Genomic DNA, 27373 nt, shown 5'->3' with positions numbered 1-27373 from the left:
TGGAGGTCTTGGCCACATTCACAATCGAGCATTAATGAAGCTCCAGCTAGAGAACATGGTCAGAGATCTTCCACAAATTCACTAGCCATCGAATCACATTTGTGAAGGTTGTTTACTTAGTAAGATGCATCAATTCTCTTTCCCCAAGGATTCTCATGTTCATTCTCCACCTATTTAACATCCCCTTCACAATGATGTTTGCGGTCCTATACGAACCAAGGGGGGTCCATTGACCTGTCAGGCGTCACGTCACATGACGCCGCCTGCCTATTGTTGGTCGCACTAGCACCAGTTCGTCAGTTGCCGTAACTTCTGTGCTGCCCACTAAACGTCACACGGGCTTGTTCCCGCTCGTGTCATCTGCCTAATTGCTCGTATTGCCCCTCTTTCTTGGACACGTCACCTGTTAGACGTCCCTATTGCCTGCCTGCCGTTGGTCGCAGGTCACGCCTACTGCCGTCATGTTCCTATCGGTCGCCCATGTTTCCTGTTGCCTACAATCAGCCCTTCCACAATGGTCATTGTCGAGTGCGTCTTCTGTCCTATTGACTAGTTAGCTGCTGGAACCTGACGACTAGTGCTAACCGCGAGCAGTCTGTTTGACCTGTCAGTTTCAATGACAAGTGATTTTTGGCTTGTACCTTCAGCTGAGAGACCTGTTGTTGGAGCTCAGGTGAATGCAGCAGAAGTTCGAGTGGAGTGACCGTGAGAGTATGACCGCTAGTGAGAGTGAGTCAGACATGGAGCAAAGTGAAAGTACAATGTGATATGAGTGTACCAACAACGTGTTGGTACACAAAGAATAAAATGTATTTATACTTAGGGCACATAAGGGTGCATTCACATATACAGCTAAATAATGTGCGTACTATACACGAAAGGTTAAACAGGGCCTTTATCCCAACAGGGTGCACAATGGCTGCCCAATGGCCTACCAAAACTACAAAGGTGATGGTTGTCTTATCAAGGGAGTCCAAATGGTCACCCAAAGAGGCTAGGGCATCAAACAAAAGATGGACATCAGCTGCCCAGTGGCCTACCAACCCCTGCAAAGGCGGATGGAACCACAATGAACTTTTTTGTTTTTCTTTTTTTGGGTTGTTTGATAATCATTGTTTCAAAAAGAGAAGGTGGCAGCCAATTAAGTAACGAATAGGATACAAGTAGCCAGCCCCAAGGCCTTTCATAAAATAAACAAGCTATGCCTACCACTACTCTGTGTTGATGATGACAAAGTAATAGTCTAGTGGAATGTGCAACAAATACAGGGGATATGTGGAGAGGCAAAAAATCAAAGGCTTGGCCACATTAACAATTGAGTATTAATGAAGCTCCAGTTAGAGAACATGGTCAAAGATCTTCCACAAATTCACTTGCCATCGAATCACATTTGTGAAGGTTGTTTACTTGGTAAGATGCATCAATTCTCTTTCCCTAAGGATTCTCATGTTCATTCTCCACCTATTTTACATCTCCTTCACCATGGTGTTTGTGGTCCTATACGAACCACGGGGGTCCGTTGACCCGTCAGGCGTCACATCGTGTGACAACGCCTGCCTGGTTCTAGTCGCACTAGCACTTGCAGCTGCCATCACTTCTGTACTGCCCTCTAAACGTCATGCAGGCATGTTGCCCATTGGGGTCGTTTGCCTAACTACTCGCATTGCCACTCTCTGTTGGACAAGTCACCTACTAGACGTCCCCATTGCTTGCCTCCCGCTTGTCGCAGGTCATGCCTGCTACCGTCACGTACCTATTTGTTGCCTGTCTTTCCTCTTACTAAAACTAAGCTCTTCCACATTGGTCACTGTCGAGTGCGCCTTCTGTCACATTGACCAGTCAAATGCTGGAACTTGACAACTAGTGCTAATCACGAGCAATCTATTTGACCTGTCAATTCGAATGACAAGTGATTGTCGGCTTATACCTTCAGCTGAGAGACCTGTTGTTGGAGCTCAGGTGAATGCAAAAGAAGTTCCAACAGAGTGAGTGTGAGAGTGTGACGACTGGTGAGAGAGAGTCAAAGATAGAGCAAAGTGAAAGTACGATGCCATATGAGTATACCAACAATGTGTTGGTACACAAAGAATAAAATGTATTTATACTTGGGGCACGTAAGGGTGCATTCACATGTACAGCTAAATAATGTGTGTACTATACACGAAAGGTTAAACGGGGCCTTTATCCCAACAGGGTGCATAATGGCTGCCCCATATCCTACCAAGATTACAAAGGCAACGGTTGTCTTACCAAGGGAGTCCAAGTGGTCACCCAAAGAGGCTAGGGCATCAAACAAAAGATGCACATCAGCTGCCCAGTGGCCTACCAACCCCTACAAAGGCGGATGGAACCACAATTAACTTTTTTGTTTTTCTTTTTTTGGGTTGTTTGATAATCATTCATTCAAAAAGAAAAGGTGGCGGCCCATTAAGTAACAAACAAGAGACGAGTAGCCAGTCCCAAAGGCTTTCATAAAATAAACAAGCTATCCCTACCACTACATGGTGTTGATGATGACAAAGTAATAGGCTAGTGGAATGTGCAACAAATATGGGGGGTCTGTGAAAGGGCAAAAAATGAAAGGCTTTGCCACATTAACAATCAAGCATTAATGAAGCTCCAATTAGAGAACATGGTCAAAGATATTCCACAAATTCACTTGCCATCGAATCACATTTATGAAGGTTGTTTACTTGGTAAGATGCATCAATTCTCTTTCCCTAAGGATTCTCATGTTCATTCTCCACCTATTTCACATCTCCTTCACAATGATGTTTGTTGTCCTATACGAACCAGGGAAGGGTGCATTGACCCGTCAGGCCTCACGTCGCGTGACGCTACCTGCCTATTGTTGGTCGCGCTAGCACCGGTTCGTAAGGTGCCGTCACTTTTGTGCTGCCCACTCAACGTCACGCAAGCCTGTTGCCCGCTGGTGTCGTCTGCCTAACTACTCGCAATGTCGTTCTCTATTAGACACGTCACCTGCTACATGTCCCCGTTGCCTACCTACCACTGGTCGCAATTCACGCCTGCTCCTGTCACGTTTCTATTGGTCTCTCGTGTTTCCTATCACCAGCAATCAACCCTTCCACGTTCGTCATTGTCAAGTGCGCCTTCTATCCCATTGACCAATCAGCTATTGGAACCTGACAACTAGTGCTCATCGCGAGCAGTCTGTTTGACCTGTCAGTTTCAATGACGAGTGACTGTCGGCTTGTACCTTCAGCTCTGATACCAGTTGTTGGAGCTCAGCTGAATGCAGCAAAAGTTCCAGCAGTGTGATCGTGAGAGTATGACCGCTAGTGAGAGTGAGTCAGATATGGAGCAAAGTGAAAGTACAATGCGATATGAGTGTACCAACAATATGTTGGTACACAAAGAATAAAATATATTTATACTTAGGGCACGTCAGGTGCATTCACATGTACAGCTAAATAATGTGCGTACTATACACGGAAGGTTAAACAAGGCCTTTATCCCAACAGGGTGCACAATGGCTGCCCAATGGCCTACCAAGACTACAAAGGTGATAGTCGTCTTACCAAGGGAGTCCAAGTGATTACCCAAAAAGGCTTGGATATCAAACAAAAGATGCACATCAGCTGCCCAATGGCCTACCAATCCTGCAAAGGCGAATGGAACCACAATAACTTTTTTTTTCTTTTTTTGGGTTGCTTGATAATCATTGTTTCAAAAAGAGAAGGTGGCAGCCGATTAAGTAACGAACAGAAGATAAGTAGCCAGTCCCGAAGGCTTTCATAAAATAAACAAGCTATCCCTACCACTATTCAGTGTTGATGATGACAAAGTAATAGACTAGTGGAATGTGCAACAAATATGGGGGATATGTGGAGGGGCAAAAAATCAAGGGCTTGGCCACATTAACAATCGAGCATTAATGAAGCTCCAGTTAGAGAATATGGTTAGTGACCTTCCACAAATTTGCTTGCCATCGAATCACATTTGTGAAGGTTGTTTGCTTGGTAAGATGCATCGATTCTCTTTCCCTAAGGATTCTCATATTCATTCTCCACCTATTTTACATCTCCTTCACAATGATGTTTTTGGTCCTATGCAAACCAGAGGGGGTCCATTGACCCGTTAGGCATCACGTCACGTGACGCCACCTGCGTGTTGTTGGTCGCGCTAGCGCCGGTTCGACAACTACCATTACTTATGTGCTGCCCACTAAACATCACGCGGGCATGTTGCCCGCTTGTGTAGTCTGCCTAGCTGCTCGCGCTGCCGCTCTCTATTGGACATGTCGCTTGCTAGACGTCCCCGTTGCCTAGCTGTAGCTGGTCGCAGGTCACACCTGCTACTGTCACATTCCTGTTAGTCCCCCGTGTTTCCTGTCGCCAGCGCTCAGCCCTTCCACGCTCATCATTGTCGGGTGCACCTTTTGTCCTGTTGACCACGCAACTGCTGGAACCTGACGACTAGTGCTAATCGTGAGCAGTCTGTTTGACCTGTCAGTTTCAATGACGAGTGACTGTCGGCTTGTACTTTCAGCTCTGATACCAGTTATTGGAGTTCAACTAAATGGAGCAGAAGTTCCAGTGGAATGAGCATGAGAGCATGAAGTCTGGTGAGAGTGAGTCAGAGATAGAGCAAATCGAAAGTACGATGCGATATGAGTGTACCAACAATGTGTTGGTACACAAAGAATAAAATGTATTTATACTTAGGGCACGTAAGTATGCATTCCCGTGTACAACTCAATAATGTGCGTACTATACACGAAAGGTTAAACGGAGCCTTTATCCCAACAAGGTGCACAATGGCTGCCCAATGGCCTATCAAGACTACAAATGTGATGGTTGTCTTACCAAGGGAGTCCAAGTGGTCACACAAAGAGGCTAGGACATCAAACAAAAGATGCACATCAGCTGCCTAATGGCCTACCAAGCCCTGCAAAGGTGAATGGAACCACAATGAACTTTTTTGTTTTCTTTTTTTGGGTTGTTTAATAATCATTGTTTCAAAAAGAAAAGGTGGCGGCCGATTAAGTAACGAATAGGATACAAGTAGCCAGTCTCGAAGGCTTTCATAAAATAAACAAGTTATCCCTGCCACTACTCGGTGTTGATGATTACAAAGTAATAGGCTAGTGGAATGTACAACAAATATAGGGGGTATGTGGAGAGGCAAAAAATCAAAGGCTTGCCCACATTAACAATCGAGAATTAATGAAGCTCTAGTTAGAGAACATGGTTAGAGATCTTCCACAAATTCACTTGCCATCGAATCACATTTGTGAAGGTTGTTTACTTAGTAAGATGCATCCATTCTCTTTCCCTACGGATTCTCATGTTCATTCTCCACCTTTTTTACATCTCCTTCATAATGATGTTTGTGGTCCTATACGAACCAAATCCATTGGTGGATTCCTATATTTTGTCACATTTATTGATGATAAATTCCGATTTACTTGGGTGTATGGCTGAAGTCTTAGTCTAAAGTTTTCTCTTGCTTCAAGACTTTTATTTCCATGGTGGAGAACCAATGTGACTTTCACATTCAAACCCTTTGCACTGATGGGAGCGTTAATATCTTTTCAAACAATTTTCAAAGTATCTTGCATCTCAAGGTATTCATCATCAGTGTATCGTCCCTTAGTCCCCACAACAAATGGAGTATTGGAACGAAAGAATAGGTCACTTATAGAGATGGCAAGAAGTATACTGAAGAGTAAGAATAGGTCACTTACAAAGATGGCAAGATGTACTAAAGAGTAAGAATTTACAAGGCAAGTAGCAAAATCATAAGCTGGTGGCACAAGGTTCCATCTTTGAGCCTGATAAGGCACCCGTTCAAAAACTGAAAAGTAAAAATTTACCCTTTTTTTTTGTCCGATGCTATTCTATGTGCCGCCTATATTTTGAACAAGTGTTGCACAAGAGCTTTATGCACCATCACTCCTTATGAGACATGGACTGGCTCCAAGAATTCTCTCTCCCATATGAGGATTTTCAGACCATTGGCGTTTGCTCATGTGGCTTATCAAAAAAGGCACAAGTTGGATGATAAGGCTATTCGTTGCATATCTATTGGATATAGTGCTAAAAGCAAAGGATATCAACTTTATCAACCCTCTACAAGCAAGATTATTATTAGCCAATATATTATCTTTGCTGAAAATGCTTCTCACCCCTTGCTGGACTATAAAAAACGACCTATCATTGATGCTTCAAACATCTTTGACAGCCTACTATCACTTTTCCATAATGGTTCCATGGCTGATCCTTCTTCTCAGCCTTCATTTCCACCGCATATAGATACATTATATGTTGCCAAGAGGCACCTACACGAGGGGATAAGTGCCTTAAATGGTTCTCCCTTGTGTGCATGTTACAGGGATAAGCGCCTTAAATGGTTCTCCTTCAGTGCGGGGCACATTCTTAAGAGTGAATGAATTTCCTCTTAAGCGGAAGGTTGATGGGGACGCCTATCCTTTCTGGGTGTGAGACTTAAAGGTGTGAACACAAGTGAATCCGTCTATGAGTGATGCCACAACATCCACATCACAAGTATTAACGTCTACATGTTTTTTGTATTTAATGAAATTTTGATTATTTATGATTTATTATGGCTAGTTTTTTTAATTCGCTTAATTATTTTACTAAAAATAATTTTTTGCATTTGTGACAGTTGATGTGTAGAGCAGATATGACAAATTGGATATGCGTGTCACGCACAATTTAATTTGGAGAATACTCCCTTATTTAGTATTTGTTCAATAGTACGCAACGGCGGTTAGCCTATGGCGTGCACACAACTATTTGTAATTATTTATTGATATGACAAATTTATTAGAGATTTTATGAAGATATTTTATAAATAATGGAAGACTCTCAATGCCAAAGAGATATGCAACTATTAGCAACCTTTGATTTAGTGAACTCAAACTCCTTTACCAAAAGAGTGATGTAAAGGACTTACTTTGGGCAAAGCAAGATTCAATAAAATATTATAAATACATACATGGAGAAGCAGCCCACTCCATATATGGGGGGAAATTGTATCCAATATTGTGTCGCCTCATTCTACTTTACTTTTCTTTAGTCTAATATTGGCTTAAGTGAGTCATGCTATTCATTTTATGAGAAGAGAGTGAGAGGGAGAGCTTTTGTTGTTTGCTACGCGCACATCTCGCATCCAATCTACGCAACATTATAGCAATCTATTCAACCTAACTTACAGCCACAATAGCATCATCATACTTTGTCTAATGGGCAGCTCCCAATTCATGATCACTTGGAGCACACAAGGGCTGAAATTCAGCGGCCTAAAAGAGTCCCTCATTGGCTGCTAGATACTCTTCGAGACAGCAAGCAACCTCTTCCTTTGGCTGCCCACACACGAGCCTCCGCTCGCAAGGAACAAGGTAATCTTCTTGCATGTCCATTGGTGGCTACCGCATGCAATGAAGAACCTCTATGTTATAAAGAACCTTTTTCAAATGATCATTGGGTGGAAGCAATGAAAGAGATCAATTTCATCCATTAGAATGACACTTGGGAGCTATGTGACTTGCCTCACTGCAAGTGTGCAATAGATACCAAATGGGTTTATAAAATTAAAAGAAAGTCTGACGTTTCTATTGACATGTACAAAGCCTGCCTTGTTGCTAAGGGCTATGCCTAGCAACAAGGAATCAACTTTGAGAAGACCTTTGCTTCTGCCTCTTGCATTACTACGATCAAGAGTATTATTGCCCTTGCTGCCCACTTTCATTGGGAGATGCTTCACTTGGACATCAAAACGGCACTTCTCCATGGATATCTCATTGAAGGGGTATATGTTTCTCAACCTCCAAGATTTGCAAATAAAGGCTCTAAGCACAAAGTCTATCGTCCCAAGAAGGCTTTGTATGGTTTGAAGCAAGCTCCACAGGATTGGTATGCTTACATACATTCTTATCTATTGCATCTTGGATTTCAAAAAAGTCCTACTGAGGCTACTCTTTACATACGACATTAGGGATCTGATTTTATTATTCTTGTGCTTTATCTTGATGACATTCTTGTCACTGAACCAATGCTGGTCGAATTACAGCATTTAAGGCTGATTTTCAGCAAACCTTTGCCATGACAAACCTTGGTCTACTTCATTATTATTTGGGTATCCAATTTGCCACCATTGAGGGGGGCATCATCATGACATAATCCAAGTATGTTGGACAACTTCTTCAGCGCTTTCAATTTGAGGATTGCAAGCCCATGTTTACTCCCTTGGAGCCCGGTTTTAGATTCACTTCTGATGATGGTAGCAGATCCTTTGATACTATTTTATATCAACTAGCTGTTGGATGCTTGATTTATATATGTCACATGAGTCCTGATCTTCAATTTGTTGTCTCCTACTTGAGTAGATTTATGCACAACCCTTCAATACTTCATTGGCAAGCAATGAAGCATGTCTTTCAATATCTTAAAGGCACCCAAGATCTTGGCCTTTTCTACAAGGCTGATTCTTTTCTGTCACTAATTGAGCTAGATGCTCAAATTCTCATCTCTCTCATAGTGGCAATTGCTTCCTCTTGGGTATATCTCTTGTTTCTTGGTTCAACAAGAAACAAACTACAGTTGCTATTTCCAATTGTGAGACTGAGTACAGAGCAACATTCATAGCCACAGTGGAGTGTGTTTGGCTCTGCAAGTTAATTGCAAATCTTCATGTGCACCAAACAACTTCAACACTTATCTACACTAACAGCCAGAGTGCTTCGGCCACTACACAGAACCCAATGTTCCATGCCCACACAAAGCATATAGAAGTTCATTACCATTATGTTTGTGAGCAAATGTCAGCTAGAGAGATGGAGCTGTCTCACACATCCATTAAAGACAACTTGGCAAATCTTTTCATGAAGGCTCTTCCTTAACCAAAGTTCTAGGCTTCAATAAGCCTTGAACTTGATTTTAATTGTTCCATGATTTGTCATCCTATGTATTGTCATACGTTGCTATATTCACTCGGATGAACTTGTGCAACCATGACCTTAAAATCCCTTAAATTTTTTAGGATTTTGTCATTGTTCCTAAATCATTCCACCCATTTTATATAGGGGGTTTATAGGCTAGGGCATTTATAGGCCATCTCATGAGCTACGCACTGATGCTCTTTAATCCATGCTATGAGCTCCCTAGACATTTAAACTATCATTAAGTGCGGTCGTTGCTCCTGGTGTCCTAGGCACTAAGTGACACTAGGGTTAAGGTTTTATTTAGGGTTTCCTATGATGGTTAAGTCATTAGGGTTTTATTTTAGTATAAAAAGATGCTTTGTACTTCATTTGCACATAAGTGTAGCATTATTCATTTTGATCGCTTGAAGCATTGTATTCTCTCCCACTCCATTAATACATCGCCTCTCATTTTGTGATTGAGTTACTTCAATTTATTTCATTCATTATCTTTCATTTTCTATCAATTGACTGCACAATTACTTCACATCTAGGCCAACAAAGCCTACAAAATTCTGTCCTAGTACATGAATGTTGATTGCAGATAGCGACGAAAGTGAGGACAAAACTTGCTTCTTTGTATCATCAGAAGACATTTGCCCACCAGATCACCTTGGAGAAGAAACTTCGAATGCTCAATATTGATGACTCTCCTTCCATGAAGGATCACATCACCAAGCTAGAGAGATATGAGGAATGGGCTTGCCTCCCTTGGCAAGATGATATCTTCCAAGCATGTGGCAATGATTCCCTTGACTCAACTACCATCTCCAAAGTACGATATCTTCTACACCATCCTTCTTACATCAAAGACCTGAGAGACTCTTCTATAGGAGGAACTAGCCCCACTTGTCTTGGTACATGACAATGTCTAAGAGGGATCAAAGCTAGTGGATCTAGCTCCATGAAGGCTTTCACAATAGGTATGAAGGGGGGGGGGGGGGGGGGGGGGGGGGGGGGGCGGTGAAGGAGGAGAAATCCAAGGCCAACCACAAGAGGGTGATACAAGAGAGTTCTTCAGGCTCTGGCACAAATTCAGAGAAGCCTAGATGCCCACATTCTGTAAAGGGAACACATCTTGAGGAGAAATATTGGAAGAAGCATCCTCACCTTCGTCTAAAAGCGAAGAATTGGGCTAAATCATCTGAGCCTTCCTCTAACTCTTCACCAACTGTTACCTTGAGTCACTGTCCCTTCATATCCATACATTGGAGGAGCCTTCTTCAATGGATGTCTTGTCTTCCGAGAGGCCTTGGCTTATTTACAACGGAGCTTCGAGTCATATGACTCCGCAAGGAGATTTGCTATGGGATCTTTATCCGTTTGAGGGTCTTGTCACTATTGGTGACATTTATTCGATGCCTATTAGTGGTGTTAGGCTTTAGCACTTTGCCATTATTGCCAACCCATTCATCAAGCTCCATTTCAAAAGTCCTACATGTTCCAAACTTGGGCTTTTCACTCCACTCAATTTATGGCCTTACTAGACCTGATACTTGAGTTTTCTTCATCAAGCTATGAAGAAAGCTGCTAGGGTTTGCACTAAGGAAATACAGAGTGTATGACCACGACAGAAACACAAAGAGACAGACATAAACACTGAAAGAAAAACTCAAACCCTAAATGCAAAACTCAAAACTCAAACACAAACAGAAGAAGGGAGAGAACAACACATCTTTGAAGTGAATGAATACTGCAAATGAATGTAAGAGTGTGCAAATACTGAAGGACAGAGCAATATGTCGGAGAGTGATGTCCACCAGAGACGGATCCCAAGTTTGTGACCACCAATCGGAGTATGTAATCCGCAAAACGATGATGCCAAAGGGCCTGAAGCACCAAATGCAAGTAGAAGAAGCTGTAGAGATGGAAGGCAGCCCCCAGATGAGTGTAAACGCAAACTGTGGATGTCGCCTAGATGAGGAGGAGCACCAACACCTTTCGCCTGGAGGAAGAGACACCAAACGCAAGCAGCTGGAGTTGATGAAGATGCTGGCGATGCCTAGAAGATGCCAAACACAGCCTGGAGGGAAGACTGACAACCTGGAGAAAGGCGCCAGGGTACTACAAGGACTGATGCAGAGGTGGCAGCAATTTCGAAGGCTGGACAGCCATGTAGAGGTAGATTGATGGCTGAAATCTGCACTCAAGGGTGTGAAACCTGCACAGACGAGAATTAGGTTGAATGGGGGCAGCCTGTCTATTTATAGATGTTGAAGGGTGCCCCCAAGAATTAGGGTTTTTGGGAGACCACTAAAACTCTCTCGGGCTGCTCCCCTTTTTAGGGTTTTTCATTCATTGAGTGTGTTTTGGGGCTGTTTAAGAATGCTAATCAATAAGAAACGTGTTTTAGCTCAATATCCCTTCTCAGGCCCAAAATTGAGCAAAAAGGTTAGACTAGCCACTTTGATTTTTACTTACCCCAAGGTGTCCCACCCCAAAGCAACCAGGGCATCAGACAAAGGGTGCACGTCGGCTGCCCAGTGGCCTACCAAGACTACAGAGGCGATGGTTATCTTACCAAGGGAGTCCAAGTAGTCACCCCAGAGAGGGCAAGGCATCGAACAAAGGGTGCACGTCGACTACTCAGTGGGCTACCAAGCCCTAAAAAGGTAGATAGAACCACATTGAACTTTTTTTTTTTTAATAAGTGAGTTAAATTTCATTGGATGTGACCGATTGAGTAACAGTGACCCACAAGACAAAAGTAGAAAGGGTACACTCAACACATCACAAAAGAGTACAAGCTTACCCATCTTGTCAAGGGTGCCTATAACGAGGAAAAAAAAAGTGATGAGGTACCCATGTGATGAAGGAGTATGGTGGTGTGGTGACAATAGCCGCTGGTGAAAACAGCTTAGGATCCGCTTCAATGGTGCTCTGAAAATGAGATGCAAAGTATACTTCATGCTTAAAAATGCTCGTGCAACAGGTGCCACTTGGACAATGTCTCTAATGGGAAAATTATTTACTTGCCCAAGCGCCCTAGTACAAAGATAATGAAATCATGCAATGCAAAGGGAAAGGTACAACAAGGGGGAGAAGCCGATGGCAAAGACAAAGTGCTGAAGCCTATAGAATACCAAGAAGGGTAGGAACCCCCTCTCAACCTAGATGTAGATGCTGAAGAAGGAAGAGAAGCCCAATATCGGTCTTCGTATAGTGCCAAGAACCATAAGAAATGTAAGAAGATGATGAAGATGAAGTGGATGAAGCACCCCATTGGAAGAGCAAGGTAGAAGTCACCGCCATGATAGCATCGAGAGAGATGCAACACGATCCGCCTCAGGAGGGGAAATCTCCATGTTGGAAGAAGAGCAAGCACTCCTAGGATTATGAAACCATGAAAGAAATAGTGTGCATCCCCACATCTCTAGCGACCAAAGCAATCTGCAAGTTAGCCCTACACTGAAAGACAAAACCCTGCAAAAGAGATGAGAATCTACAAACACAAAGGTCAGTGATGAGATGCTCCAAAGGCAAAACATAATAGAGAGAAAATTTAACTGAAAAGACAATGCAATGAATGTGTATGTGTGTGAGTAAATGCATCGGAAGACTTAAGAATGCAAAAACTAAGAACAATGAATCCTATGGGCTCAACTCTAAGAGTGTGAAAAACGGATGCTAGACTGACCTAGGTTATCCTAAGGACCTAGAGACGTGCTAGTCTAAGAAGGTGTCCACCATCGCGTGCATCTAGTAGCAGGGCTCTGCCAAGGGAACGCCTGACGCGAGGTGGAGAGGAAGGTGAGATGGATACATAAAATGCAATGGGAGCGAGACCTGCAGACCAATCAAGCAATCCCTCAAGGGTAGTGAAAGAGACGTCTACTAAGGCTATGCTCGGGCCACATGTCTAGCAGCAACAACGGGTGCTAAAGGAGCAGATAAAGCAGGAGCAGAAGGCGTAGCCCCACTTGACTGTACAGTCGCAACAGTCTGTTGAGGCTTTTTAGGTAAAAGACCTTGGGCTTTCGAGCGACACTCCTCGTCCACATGGCCTACTCTCTAGCAGTGTGTGCAAAACCGGTTTTTCTTAGGGAGTTGCTACCAAATAGGTCTAGATTCTTTCGTTCCATCAGAGGAAGAGGAGCCACCCTTTGATTGACTTACCTTCACATCTTGCGAGTTCTTGCCACTGTTGGTTTTCCTTCCCAAAGAAGAGGCAACCAACCCCCTCTGATCTGAATAAGATTGTGATAAGGATTTCTTATGGACTTGATCATGCAATCCCCCATAACGCAAAAACTAACACTCAAACTCATAGAAGGTTGGCAATCGAGGCTATGAGATGATGTGCTTAATGAAATTGAAGTCTTTTTCAGGTAACTTATTCAAGAAGAACGTAACCTGATCTAACTTTGGAGAGCTAGTAATGGCGAACTCAATGAGTAACTGCCTATATTCAGCCAGCTTGACTTTCAGATCATCCCCTTTCTTAATAGAGAACTCTTTAAGCTCAAAGTCGAGATTTATGCGCGAAGTACGATCTCTAGCTGCATAGCAGTCGAGAAGGTGACTCCAATGCTCTGACACGAGAGGGAAGTGCTATAACTGAGAGTGAAACTCAAGAAGCAATCCCTGCATCAACTAAACATTGGCTGTGGCATTGCAAGCTCTCCATTGACAGATGTCGTCAAGATGAGCGAGTTGAGGATCCGGCATAGGCTTTAGACCAATGATGAGGTCCCAAAGACCCTAAGACTCAAGCACTTGTTGCGTGAAATTCAACCAAGTGGTGAAATTCAACCCGTCAAAACAAGTCTTATCCGTGAAGGCATTCTTGGCCATTGCAACAAGAGTGGTAGTGCTCGAAGATGGATAGTGTGAAAAGTGTAATGGGGATAAGATGGGGAGGGGAGTGCACTTGGGAATGGGCCCCAGAGTGCCCACCAAGCAGGCAGGTAGTGTGCAAGGTGGATCCATAGCTCACTAGGCATGGACATGATAGTCGTATGAGTAGCCCATGGTGGAGGTGGGATGGAAACACGTGGAGCAAAAGATGGAAATTCATGCGTAGATGTAGCCCAAGGTAAGTGGGATGATGCACCATAAGCCGAGGATGGGATCCCCTACATCTAAGCAGTCATGAAAGAGGTGAATCTGGGGGTAGTGAGGGGGATGCCCATCACAGCCATCCCAGGTGCTATGGGTGTGCTCATTTGCAGAAAGGTGAGAGGCATTGTGTTAAAGGGTACCATGGTGCAAAGAGGTAGAGAATGGGGTAGAGAAGGAAAAGGTGCTAGGAGCGGAGATAGAAGATCCAACCCCAAGTGTGTGTGAAGCGGATGTGGTGTAATCCGAGATTGTGAAAGGATGAAGAGAGATGATGAAGGGTGGAGGTAGAAGAGAGTGGGATGGGAGGGAAGTGAGAAGTGTGTGTTACATGCTCAAATGAAACTGAAGTTGTAGATGTACCTAAATTCTGTCTGCTTCGTGAGCCCCCTCTATTAAAGCTTACGTACGCAAAGCCATCCAGATCTTGCACCTCAAAAGAACAAACAAGCAAGGGTTTTGATTCATTCAACTCAAAAGGTTTGTACGAACCTAACACTAGACCTAGCTAAAATGATGAAGATGGATCGCCAAACACTCCAAATGCCGTATGTCCTTTATGATCGAAGAGATGGCTAGCCTCACCAACCAATCCGAATGTGGTAGCAAAGCTTATAGGAGGGGTGTAAACATTACCATACTTGTTGCAATAGTACTCCTCAAAGTCCTCTTCTGTCATGTTAGTGAAATTTAGAATAGGAGTAGAAAAAGAGATTGAAGGTGAAAGTGAAGTGTCGCCTCACTGAGTCCATAATGTCGTCTCAAGGCCTCCAATGATGGAGAAGCCTAATAGGACATCATAGGAACTAGAGAGGAAGGTGTCTGGGACATTGTGATTCAGTTACAAGTCGTATTATGTGCCTCGCACAAAGACTAGCTCTCCACAATATCCGCAGGATACTCTTTACAAGAGCACCGGCTCTAATACCATGTGAAGAAAACTGCTAGAGTTTGCACTAAGGAAACACAGAGTGTACGATCACGAAAGAAACACAAAGAAACAAACACAGGCACATAGCAAAACTCAAACCCTAAATACAAAACTCAAAACTCAAACACAAACAGAAGAAGGGAGAGAAGAACACATCTCTGAAGTGAATGAATATTGCAAATGAATGTAAGAGTGTACATATACTCAAGGGCAAAGCAGTGTGTCACAGAGTAACGTCCACCAGAGACGGATCCCAAATCTGTGACCACCAGTCAGAGTGTATAGTCTGCAAAACGATAATGCCAGAAGGGCCTGGGGCACCAAACGCAAGTAGAAGAAGCTGTGGAGATGGAAGGCAACCCCCAGATGAGCATAAACACAAACTGTGGATGTCACTTGGATGAGGAGCACCAACACCTGTCGCCTAGAGGAAGAGACACCAAACGCAAGCAGCTAGAGTTCATGAAGATGCTGGCAATGGCTGGAAGATGCCAAACGCACCAAACAGTGGGCGATATCCTGGAGGAAGGTGCCAGGGCACTGCAAGGGCTGATGGAGAGGTGGCAGCAATCTCGAAGGCTAAACAGCCATATAGAGATAGACTGATGGCTAAAATCTACACTCAAGGGTCTGAAACCTGCACATAAGAGAATTAGGCTAAATGGGGGCAGCCTGTCTATTTATAGATATTGAAGGGTGCCCCAAAGAATTAGGGTTTTTGGGAGACCACTAAACTCTCTCTCGGACCGCTCCCCTTTTTAGAGTTTTTCATTAATTAAGTGTGTTTTGAGGCTGTTTAAGAATGCTAATCAGCTGAGAAGCGTATTTTAGCTCAACACAAGCAAGCTATCTTTATTGAGGATGCTTCTTCAAGAGTTATTTTAGTAACAAGTTGACAAGAGAGCGGGCTTTACCAGCTCCATCCCCCTTCTCTTATGCATGGGTCCTTTGAGGCAATTGTCTATTACTCCACCAGCCCCCATCTATTCCACAAGTTCCATCCCATCCCCCACCCACTCCTGTAGTGGTTTCCTTGTACTTCCCTCCCCTTTCAAATGGGAACAATATTGATGATGCACCTACGGATTCCCTACCCCCTAGTGTCTCAAAGGGGGAATTCCTAGAATCGTGAGAAGCTTCTTCATCGGCGGTCTACATTGACAAACTTCTTCAGCATTGACACTCTTCATGTCACCCTCAAATCCACATCTTGTTTGGCCATCAGCAACATCCAAGATTTGAGAGGGGGTGTTAGCAATCATGTTTGTCATGCACTGTCCATCTCCTACTTGTAAGCCTCAATCTGAGACAAATGGGAACATAAGAAGTACCAATTGTCTTCTCTCTTCTCCTCTTTTCTCGATGTTTGTGTTCCTCTTGCCTTGCACTCTCTCACAAGCACACATGACTATGCCCCACTTAGGTACATGAAAGATCAATGAAAATAATGCTCGATAAGAGATGATGCACTTAGAAACACCACTATCAAAATAACAAGTAGAACCCATATCAATAATAGAAAAACAAGCTTCATGAATAGAAGGATTATATTGACATTGAATAAAAAAGTATAATCCTAAAACTCAATATAGTTCATAATCTCATGTGTGATGGCAAGACCGGACTCCTTTTTCTTCAATGCAATGCCTTGTAACATTCAATGATATTGTGCCCCATCTTTCGGCAATAATTGTACCTCTTGAGTTTGATGGATTTACTTTTTGAAGGGTTGGAAGAGGATGGGCCGCCATGGGAGGACATCTTCGATGTAAAAGTGTGTAAATAGAAGGATGGCCAGCATAAAGGTTTGCTGATTTTTTACCAGCAAGCTTGTTTTTGACTTGAGATTTGCCCTTTCCATCATGATGGGTGGAAAAGGGTTGTTCAATCCCCAAAGTAGCGTTGCAGTTGAGACAACTTTGTTATTCCCACAACAAAAGAGACACAAGTTGGTCGAAGGTATAGGTAACTTGGCTCCCCATAGTTACCAATCACAAAGTAGTAGTAGAACCTTGATAAGATTCAAGTAGACCATTCAAAGCAATAGAAACAAGCTGATTATCTGGCATACCAATATATAACAATTGTTTTGGAAGATCTTTGATGCTAGTGAGATAGGCATCCATGTTACCTCCTTCCTTATGAATATCTTCTAGTTGCTTACACAAGCAACTAATACATCATTGCACACTGGATACAAGGAGGCAAGCTAATCCCATGCATCCTTGGCTCTCTTGCATGATCAGATGTGTGGAATGATACCTCTTCACAGATAAAGCAATTAAGACATAAGCTTGGGTATCACGGCTATCCCATCAAGTCTGCTCATGAGTGGAAGGCAATGTGCAAGAGAGATGATTCATCATGAGAGCCACCTCTCAATGTGGAGGCAAAAACTGGTGCCAATGTTGGAGAAGCCAGCCTTCGCTTGGTGCCATTTACAATATACCATAGATTTTTTGTGAGAAGAACATGTCACATCATATATGCCCAATAAGATAATTGCTGCCATCAAGCTTGTCGTTATAGAGCTAAGCATGCCCAATATATCATTGTTATTGCTGGCCATGAGTGCAAATCAGCAATAATATGACAATTTCCAAGTGAAGAGAGAGGAAATATATCCCCAAATAATGATCAACCACTGATAGAAAAGATGCTGGCCACTTCAATGGAGTCCAACAATACGAGAAATTATATTTCTCTTGCTCTTTTCCTATTGAGGAGAGAGAAAAATATGATGAAAATAATAATTTTCTGAATTAAAATATTACGCAAGCAAGCAGCAATCAGCAATATGCTGAAATCAGATGTTGATGCTGAAATGCTCCAATAATGTGAACAGCAGCAGAATTTGAGAGCATTTGCCTAATAAATGCGCCCAAATAATAGATTTTTTCTTCAATGTCGGGGGAAAATAGGAGCAGCAAGACAAGTAATATGACATTTGTGCACGTCGAGGCCGAAGAAAGTGGTTTGAGGTAAAACCCCCAAATTACAAGTGCCTCCGAGATGAAATTGGGCAAAAGCCCCAAATTTTACCTGAAAACTGAAGAGAATTTGATGAAACTGGATGAAATTATTGCCCAATTGATATTGAATGTTGCGCTTGAACCTGAATGAAACCTAGATTTTGATGAATTTGTGAGCTTCAAAAAAGGCCCAAATTTTCTGAAAATATTTGGGCAAAATTGAACTCAAATGGCAAAAAGGCCCAAATTTTTCTAGGAAATAGAAGAGAAATTTGAAGAACTTTTGTGATTTTTTTTACCCAAATGATGTTGAATATTTCCGAAAGATGCCAAATGTTGCGCCTAAGGTTCAATTTGGCCTCAACATCAATGAATAACACCAAATTTTAGAAAAGCCCCAAATTTGTCTGTCACACCAGGGTCAAATTTCTTCAATTTAATGACCAATTTGGGGAAATTGATGGAAAGCCCCAAATTCTCTATGCAAATTGGGGCTACATTGGGTAATTAGATGAAAATCACAAATTTGCCCCAAATTGTGCTTGGAAAGGGGCAAATCTGTAAACAGGAGCCTCTCATTGGAGTAAAATAATGAAGTTTGAAGTTTTAATGAAAGAAACGTGGTAAAGAAAGGAAAGAGACAAAAATCAATGTGTCAAGGCTGTCAACACAAAAGCAGCAGGCCGAAGGTGTCAATGTGGGCAGGGTTGGCAAATCCCAGCTGGTCAATTGGCCCAGGCAGCAAAATTGTGACTAGCAACAAGGAGTGAGCAGGTTGGCTGGAAATGGGTGACAAGAAAGGTGACATTCATACGTCTCCAAAGACGACTGCAGACCGGCATGGACAGCATGATGTTGACGGCAAGTACTCTTTAAGTCCAGGTCAGCAACCTACAAGTGGCAGCCTGCGGATGACCTGCAGGTGCTGGGTGGACGGTGGGTAGGTCGTCACACTCTTGGCTGGTGACTCGACAAAGACTAACGCGATTTGAAATGCTAGAATCAAAGTGCATCCTTGTACAAGTTGCAGGTGGCACAACAATCAAGACAAATTGTAGAATTCTCAAGAGTGATCTAAGCACACTCCATGAAGACACTCACAGAAACTAGCAACAGTCAGGTAGAGGTGCACGGCACTAGGTGTGCAATCACCAATGAAAAAGTAGAGCTGGCGCAGGGGCAATGGCTCGTGGGGCAGCCGACCAAGCAAGAGGAGCTCAATAAACCATTGACGTCTCTCGAGTAGTGCTCCAACCATCTCGGAAGGCGCCCAAAAAGCCTTTTTGGGGCTGTAAATGGAACCCATAATACAAATGGAAGAAAACGGTACCAAATGATATGGTTTCTCAATACCCTCTCACGCCCAAAAAGGAACACAAAAGAGGAGTGAGAGAGAGAAGAAGATCAACCTGGAAATCCCAGTATTCCACCTGCAAGGTAACCTGTAGTGAAGAGCAATAGACATGATGAGCTGATATGACCCAAAACTCAACCTCGAGAAAGAAGCCACAAGCTTTGTCACTCAATGCTGGAACGTTTATGGACGTCTAGCCACCAAGCCATGGTTGAAAATCCAAAGCCTCAAACTAGGAAGAACCTATAGATCCTGGGTATCACTGGGAATCAATGGGAAGGGGAATCAATGGGTGAAATGGCATGGAGATGTCAACCACACCAAGAAGGTAAAAGGTGTGTGAAGAACTACATGATGAGTAGGAACCCCTTCTGAAGCTGAAGGAATGGGATCCCCCTCTAAAGAAGAAATTCCAGCCCCTCCGAATCCCCCTCGAAGAAAGATAGGGAATCAAGAAACTCATGGATCACAGCCTCTAAAACATCTAAAGACAAAGGAAATGCCGCCGATGGTACCGAAAAAGGTATATGGGGCTCCAATGGAATAGAAGCTAAGTAGCTCCCAAAAGGTGGCCTCTTGAACCTAAGTAGAAGAGGAAGTGGAGGGAGGGGTTGTTGAGCTAAAACACACCTTACAGTTGATTAGCATTATAAACAATCCAAAAACACGCTTAATTAATGAAAAACGCAAATTTGGTGCACGGTTTGAGAGTTTCAATCGTCCCCCAAAACCCTCATTTTTGGGGCACCCTTCAAGATATATAAATAGATAGGCTGCACACCATTCAGCCTTATCTCTTCAATGCAAGTTTTTCACCCTTCTGCAAATCTCAGCCATTAGTCTCCCACAACATAGCAGTCCAGCCTTCACGACTACTATCATCACCTCGTTTGCTCCTCTACTACAGTGTCCTATTGCTGCGTTTTACGACCGCATTTTGCTGTAGCGTTCTACTGCGGTGTCATCTCTTCAGTGCAGGTTTCTCACCCTTGTGTGCAAATCTCAACCATTAGTCTCCACATGCCAATCCAGCCTTCGCAACTACTATCATCACCTCATTTGCTCCTCTACTACGGTGTCCTATTGCTGCGTTTTACGGCCACATTTTACTACAGCGTTATACTGCGGTGTCCTACAACTGCATTTTATGCCACATGTTACTACAGCATTCTACCGTTGTGTTTTGCTGCTTCGCCCACATCATCACGCATCATCCTCTGCAATCGCCTTAGTCTCCTCACACTCTAGTGATCAACATTTGGTGTTCCTCTCACTCCATCACTCCAATTGATGGTCGCATCACTTGGGATCCATCTCTGATGGGCGTCACTCTCCGACACTTCATTGCTCTACCCTTGGGCATTCTGTACACTCATATTCATTTACGACATTCATTCACTTTAAAGTTTCTTCTCTCTGTGTTTGTCTTTGAGTTTGAGTTTTGAGTTTTGCGTTTGCGTTTTGTATTTAGGGTTTGAGTTTTGCTTATCTCTATCTGAGTCTTTGTGTTTCAGTCTTGGTCATATATGCTATGTTTCCTCAATGCAAACCCTAGCATATCTTCACATGGGTATCACACAAAATCTCCTCAATGCCCGTATCTGAGTCACTATCCATAGAGCAATCCAAGGGAGGGGAGGTCTCACCTTAGACATGCCCAGTAGGGTACGAATACCTCATAGATGACAGGACAAGTGCTGTGATCATGAATAATGAGAGGAGAAGGGTAATGTCTCGCATGAGGGAGTTGTGCCAACAAGTATTTAGACAAAACGTTCCAGACCATTAAAAGAATATACCCTAGAGGAGCAAGGCCTATGTAGTGGTGTCTTCGCATGAGGAGTTCCAGTACCTACAATGACAGAGAGGTTTTCCACTAGGTGGATGATGGAGTGTATGTGTACATACATGTCACATAGAAGATCAAATGCACTCAAGGTAATCAATAGTAGTGTCTCAAAGCCTGAGTGGCTAGATACAAAGGATTGGCAGAGATTGAGGGAGGAGGCCACGGATTCTCCAGGACAATGGTGGCAACAGCGGGAGGCAATGAGGGCACGATTGGAGACAAGGGTCATGCATCATCTGGGGAGTACTGTGATAGATAGCTCCTATGGAGCCATAGGTGGACAACAATCAATGTCTCTCAATGGAGCCGACTATAGAGCCAAAGAAGAGAAAGAAGACGAACAACCTCTGTCTCTCGAAGAAGCAAACTAACAACGAGAAGACAGTATCCAACAATCACTCTCTCTCAATGGAATGAACTGTGAAACTCCAAGCCATGGCCATGGAAGCCATTGGACCTAAAAATAGATAGGGGAAACCTCCGTAGCACATTGCGACGATCTCCAAGAGGTCATGGCACTTGGTGATCCTCCTTTTGCTCGAAAGGACTTAGTGGCCATCGAATGTGCCGTATTGCCTTGAACGTACTACTTTGATAGCCAATGTAGAACAATCTCTGTGGCCCAAAAGGGAAATGTGGCACAAGAACTGCCTAATGGTAGACGCATATACTCCACTGGTGTGGGGAGCAAAGATCAAAGTCAACAATCTTCAATGCTATGACTATTCTTGCTGCAGTAGGAGCACCCAATAGACTTTCCATCTATCGGGGGAAAAGCCATGGTACCAGTGTGTCAACCTGGAAAAGGGAGGGTGGAAGGGAAAAAAAGAGAAGGATATCTCCGGATGATGCAGCAGAAATAAGGGGGAAAATCATAAGATAAAGCCAAACCGGCAATCTATCTTTGCCTTCTTCGATGCAGAGGATCTTTGTAGCTCTCTAAGCACCTCTTGCTCTGACGCCATGTTAAGAAATGAGGTATGCTTTGATATCATATCAAGAAATGATTGATGTGAAATCAAACCAAAGAGACAGTAGGATTTGTCAGGTGAAACATAGAGTGTGTATGGCAAACACTGAGAGTCTAGAGAGAAGAGAAACTCAAAAACCACAGAAGAAGATAATGACGAAGCACTTAATTATGCTAAGTGAGCAAAGCTAATACAACAGAGCTAAAGCTCTGAAGATATTGCACTATCCTATCTAATCAAGCGACAACACTTGTGGGAAATCTCCACAATGAAGGGAGTGAAATACAATCCTCCAAGCACTGGAATGTCGAAGTAATCTAAAGATGAAGAACAACTGTCAAGGGAGCAAAACATAGTCCTCCGATGCCATAGAAGTCAAGGAAAAGTGGCACCAACTACGAAGGCGTACTCCAAAATGAGAATGCTTGCAAGACGAGGAAATCCAACCCCTGATGGAGCACAAGCTACAAAACCGTAGGTATTTGAGGTAGCGGGTGCTTGCTGCAACCATCGCCAATGCCACAGAGGTGCCAAACTACGAAACACTAACACAACATGAGAGGTTGACGCTAGGTGGAGAGCACTATCACTAGGTAGAGAGAGGTGATCTAGCAACAAAAGCGCAAGTGTCTGCTGACACCAAGTTGAGATGATGATCACCAGGTGGAGAAAGAGAATCTGCAGCCAAAAATGCAAGTACAATCTAACACTAGATGATGGAGATGATCACCAAGTGAAGGAAGAGAATCTACTGCCCAAAACGCAGCCTTAAAGGTGAAGGAGACAAGGCGCCTCGTGCAAGGAGAGATGAAGACCATGAATTGCAATGTTGCAATGTCCTCTAAAGGATGTGCGCAACATTGAAAAGATGAAAGAGAGTGACAGAACATCGAAAGGAATGAATGTGGGATGGGTGGAATGGATGAAGTCAGTGCCATATATATAGGCATAGACTATCTAGAGCATCGTCCACTGAAGTCTCTCAAGTGGTGCCCCAACTCTCCCAGAAGGCACCTAGAAAGTCTTTTTGGGGTTGTAGATGGAAACCAAAAATAAAAATGGAGGAAGAAAATAGTACTAAATGATATAGCTTCTCAACAATGTGAACTTTCATTCAACACTTGGAGCTAGTTATAAATAAACTTTAGTTGGGTGGTTGACATTGCATTTCTTATGGCCCCTCCATGTCAAAACCCTAACTTGCTTTCATCCAAGACTGAACGTTGACTATAGGGTATAGAAAGAGTCATCAAGGATTGCTTCAAGTTCAGCTATGAAGCCAAAGAGACCAAGCAAGTGACTAAGAGCCAAAATAGGAGTTATTGGAGACCCCTTTGGACTAGGGACAAGACACTAATGCCTTTTCCACTTTAGCAATAAGCCTCATACCTAAGATCATCCCAGTTGTTCAATCTTTGGACAAGTTCAACTATGAAGCCAAAAACAACAAGGAAATGACTAAGAGCCAAAATAGGAGTTCTTGGAGACCCTTTTGGACTAGGGACAAGATACTACTCCCTTTTCCACTTTGGCAATGAGATCTCCCCAAGTTTTCAATCTTTGGAAGTATGAGGACAGGCCAGCATTGTGACTTAGTTTTTGAGCAAGCATTCACCTAAGTTGAATTGCATAGGCAAAAGAGTCGATAAGCAAGCATACTCCACTACCAATGCCTTCACTATCAAGAATAACAAGGATGAAGAGAAGACCATCTCACAAAAGATTGTCCGCACAGAAATGAAAGCATGGAGGATTGAACAGCTGTAACAGCGGCAATTGAGACTCCTTCCCACATGAGGCAGTCAATGTAGTTTTCCCATCACAAAGGTATCCTTCTAGCAACTTGAAGAAATTGTCTCAATCATTTGGTCAAAGACAATATTGAGTATTGATGTTTGAGAGAATTGATTAAAAATTTGGGGCCAACTTCAAAACTAGATAGAGCTTTAGTCCTTATTACAGCAGTTTTTCTGCAGCACCATGCCCCAACTCACTAGTGCCCTTTACAAACTGACTAAAGAACAAAAAGCCTTTGCTGCTGTTAGAAATGATTAGTCTCACTAACAGTGTGTTCTTGGTACCAAACTTATTGCACAAATTTTCCCAGCCTTTATGAGGGCTACAATGTCCGTCATATGAAGGTCTTCTTTCAATTTCAGAACTGAAAAGGTTAAAAAACGTACTTCACATAACCTACACAGTCCACAGAAACAAAAACTATCAAATCAATTTAAAACTTGGCAATACTATAAAACATGTAATGTCTCTCACGAATAAAGGTTCCCAAGTTTCCGCTATTAACACAGCTTTTGCGGCCTAGGCCTCAAGTCTGCCCAGCCGTGATTCCGGGTATCTAGTAGATAATTATAAGCCGCCTAATGCAGCCATTACAGGAATGACAGAATAGGGGAGGTCACTCTAATTTACAAATTCCACTTGTATGAAATAATTTATCAGCAATTTTATGTGTTGCCTCTGGGGCGGCCAAACAAGACTTAAAAGAACGATCTTGTTCATTTTCTCAAATTTCAGAGGCCAAATCTACAAGCCTCAAAGCTTTGTTTAGACTAAATTAAGGGGTGATCATGGAACTGGCCACGCAATAATCTCCTATGGCTGCAATGAAGTAGGTCCAAGCTAATAATTATGGCAGTGCATAGGGTGCGCGACTATCTAGCCTTGAAGCTCATCCAATCAAAAGACAAAAAACAAAAAAAAAACTAGGTACCTGCCGATCCAGAAAGACAAAGAAGAGCTCAAGATCTTGGCTGCAAAGACACACAGAACACCATGGAAGAAGCCAAAAAGGTACGCGGCCCCGGCCTCCATCACCACGGCATAAGGCAAGCAAAGAGATATGAGAAGGGCATGGAGACCGATATATAAAGGGATACTCCCCTTGCCAAGCCTCTCAGAAAGAACTCTGAGGTCTTCCATTAACGCCTGTTTGTCTCCTCTATACGCTTGGGAGAAGACGAAATATGCTGCTGCAGCTAAGGCGATAAGGAGCACAATGCTGAGCTGCCCGAAGCGAGCCATGATCCCCGTCCTCTTCTTTTCTCTTCTTCTTTAAAAGCAGACTTACAAGCTCTCTGTCAATTTTGTTAACGCTATGAAGGCCCGGTCGGCAAATATCGTCTCTCCTATTTTGGATTGGCCAATGGCTGCTCATACTTGTGTTTTCGGGCTTCTTTGTGTAGTCGGCGCAGTTTTAGGCGGACCCAGCGGCCTTTTGTTAAGGTGGCTGAGAGCCTAGAGGATTTACCACATTTAGAGCAAGGTCACACACAAGTCGAATTGACTTGCACGAGTTCACATATGCCACGAGGCCGAGCAGATTGACTTGATTTCCGGAAAAAGTAGAACTTTGGCTAGTCCATTGCTAGAATTGAAGGTAGTAAGGTTTGCTCCATTAACTTGCATGGACCCATGCCAATGCATCGAGCAGACATTGGAAAGTCCGTTATTCCTCTCACCTAGAATGCATTTTCTCTCTCCTCCCACTATGTTATGTTCCCCTTCCACATGTCATCATGCTTGGTGGTAATGGGCGCCACTACAAACTTCAGACTTCTACATGTCCATGATACTTGGACAACGTGCAAGTCGATGGACCTGCACATGGCAAGGCTCATAGCATGTCTAGCTAGCAAATCGGAACTTGTTACTACACTTTACACATTCCCCCTCCAAAAACTATTCTAGATTCTCACATGTCAACTTGCTCTTTTCACCATACATCGTTAAAGGAAAAATCATGACAATATAAATTATAGTTTATAGCCCACTCACTCGAAGCAATTAGGCAAACTTTACTTAGGGGCTAACTATGACTTGTGCAAAAGGCTTCTAATACTTTCTTTATTAATGCCATAATTTTGAATTATTTATGATGACCTAAGCTTCCCTCCACCCCCCCCCCCCTCCCCCAAAAAAAGAACTACACATGCAATTCCCTTGTATATAGCACAAGTGACGAATGTGCTTGCGCAATGAAATGAAGATTTCCAAAATTGTTGTGTCTCAAGCTTCAAGAACTAACATCAATTTTACAATAGGGTGGCAGATATTGGCCTCTAAAAGGCTCCCTATCCACTACAATAAATAGGAGGTATCTAGTGTGTTTTCACATATGTTAAGATGGACTCCATTATAATGCAAGTGCTTACAAAAGAAGAGATCAGCAATTCCATACATCACTTGGCTCTTTGCAAAAGAAATAAATATTGTGCTCACCTTGAATCGTGGCAAGCCTAGATAAACATTTGCATTCCATGTAGGATCTAGGAGCTTCGTTTGTCCATACTTGTGTGAATACCAAAAGGTGATTCTTTGCATGCTAATTAGTATGTTTTGCCCCTCCAAAGTTTTGGCTAAACTAATGCATAACTGGCCTAAGAGAAATGTGGAGTTGAGACATAGAATGATGCATAGTGAGTCTTATTTCCTATAGGGATCCTCCTCTTCCTCCAAGCACTTCTCTTTAGGACATACAATTGCTTCATGGAAGGCATGAAGTTGATTTCCACTAGCAATACAAATTTGACTATGGCTATTAGCTTGACTTATGGGAAGTGGAGCAAGTGTTTGATGAAAACCTCGTGTGCCTTAATGAGCATACAAGGAAAACATTGGTAACTGGCGATAGAAATTCTCAAAGCAAATGTTGCCTTCTCTCTTTGGTTAGGCTTAAGCAAAGGCAAGCTAGCTTTGGGATTGTTGTTCTATAATCTTATTTTGTTCAGTGCTTTGAGCTAAGTTTCGTGCTAATATTAGTTGATTGCTAGACTTATTTGTTATATTTTTGTGGGGATGCTCCTCTTAACGATTTGCATTGGGTGCAAATGCTTAGTATTTAGACTAGGATAGCATAAATATTGTTGAGATATCGAGCTCCACTCGTGATATGCCAAGGTGACCATTCTGCATTTATGTCACCGACTTGTTAGCTGTAGATGCGGTTGGTACACCGCCCATGAATAATAGCTAGATGATAGCTATCCTTATCTACTCTAGTTCGTGGCTCGGTTAGTATGCCACCTTAGTTAGTTGAGTTTGGTTTGAGACCCATATATAGGGTTCTTCTATTTCTCTGTACTTGAGTTCTTTTGGCTTACACAACTAAGAAGAGGAAAACTGTTTTCAGCCTCCACCTGTGTGTGTATTCCCCCATTGTGCAAGCAAGAGAGCTACAAGTGAGACTCCTTCCTTCTCTCCCACAATCGTGACAAATATTACCATGTGGAGGTTTCCATTTGAATATCTTGCAT

At 43.0% G+C, this 27373-nt stretch overlaps 1 protein-coding gene across 2 annotated transcripts in view; it reads right to left on the bottom strand.

The window, feature by feature from the left end:
• LOC148011070 (SNARE associated Golgi protein family) overlaps nt 1-25292 on the bottom strand; it is a 57838-nt gene extending 32546 nt beyond the window's left edge. Inside the window, exon 1 of one of the 2 annotated variants that reach the window (XM_087671964.1) lies at nt 24832-25292. In XM_087671964.1, the coding sequence (XP_087528090.1) occupies nt 24832-25142 (311 nt within the window). In that variant the 5' untranslated portion in view covers nt 25143-25292. The remainder of the gene's footprint in view (nt 1-24831) is intronic. The other variant, XM_087671963.1, reaches the window with a different exon arrangement.
• Nucleotides 25293-27373: the final 2081 nt, after the last annotated feature.

The sequence above is a fragment of the Lygodium microphyllum genome, chromosome 29 (genome assembly GCF_053477565.2).
Source record: "Lygodium microphyllum isolate KBCC chromosome 29, Lygodium_microphyllum_v1.1.10, whole genome shotgun sequence".
In the NCBI taxonomy this organism is placed as follows: Eukaryota; Viridiplantae; Streptophyta; class Polypodiopsida; order Schizaeales; family Lygodiaceae; genus Lygodium; species Lygodium microphyllum.
Note: the sequence above shows the minus strand (reverse complement) of the source record. Positions and strands in the feature narration are given on the sequence as shown.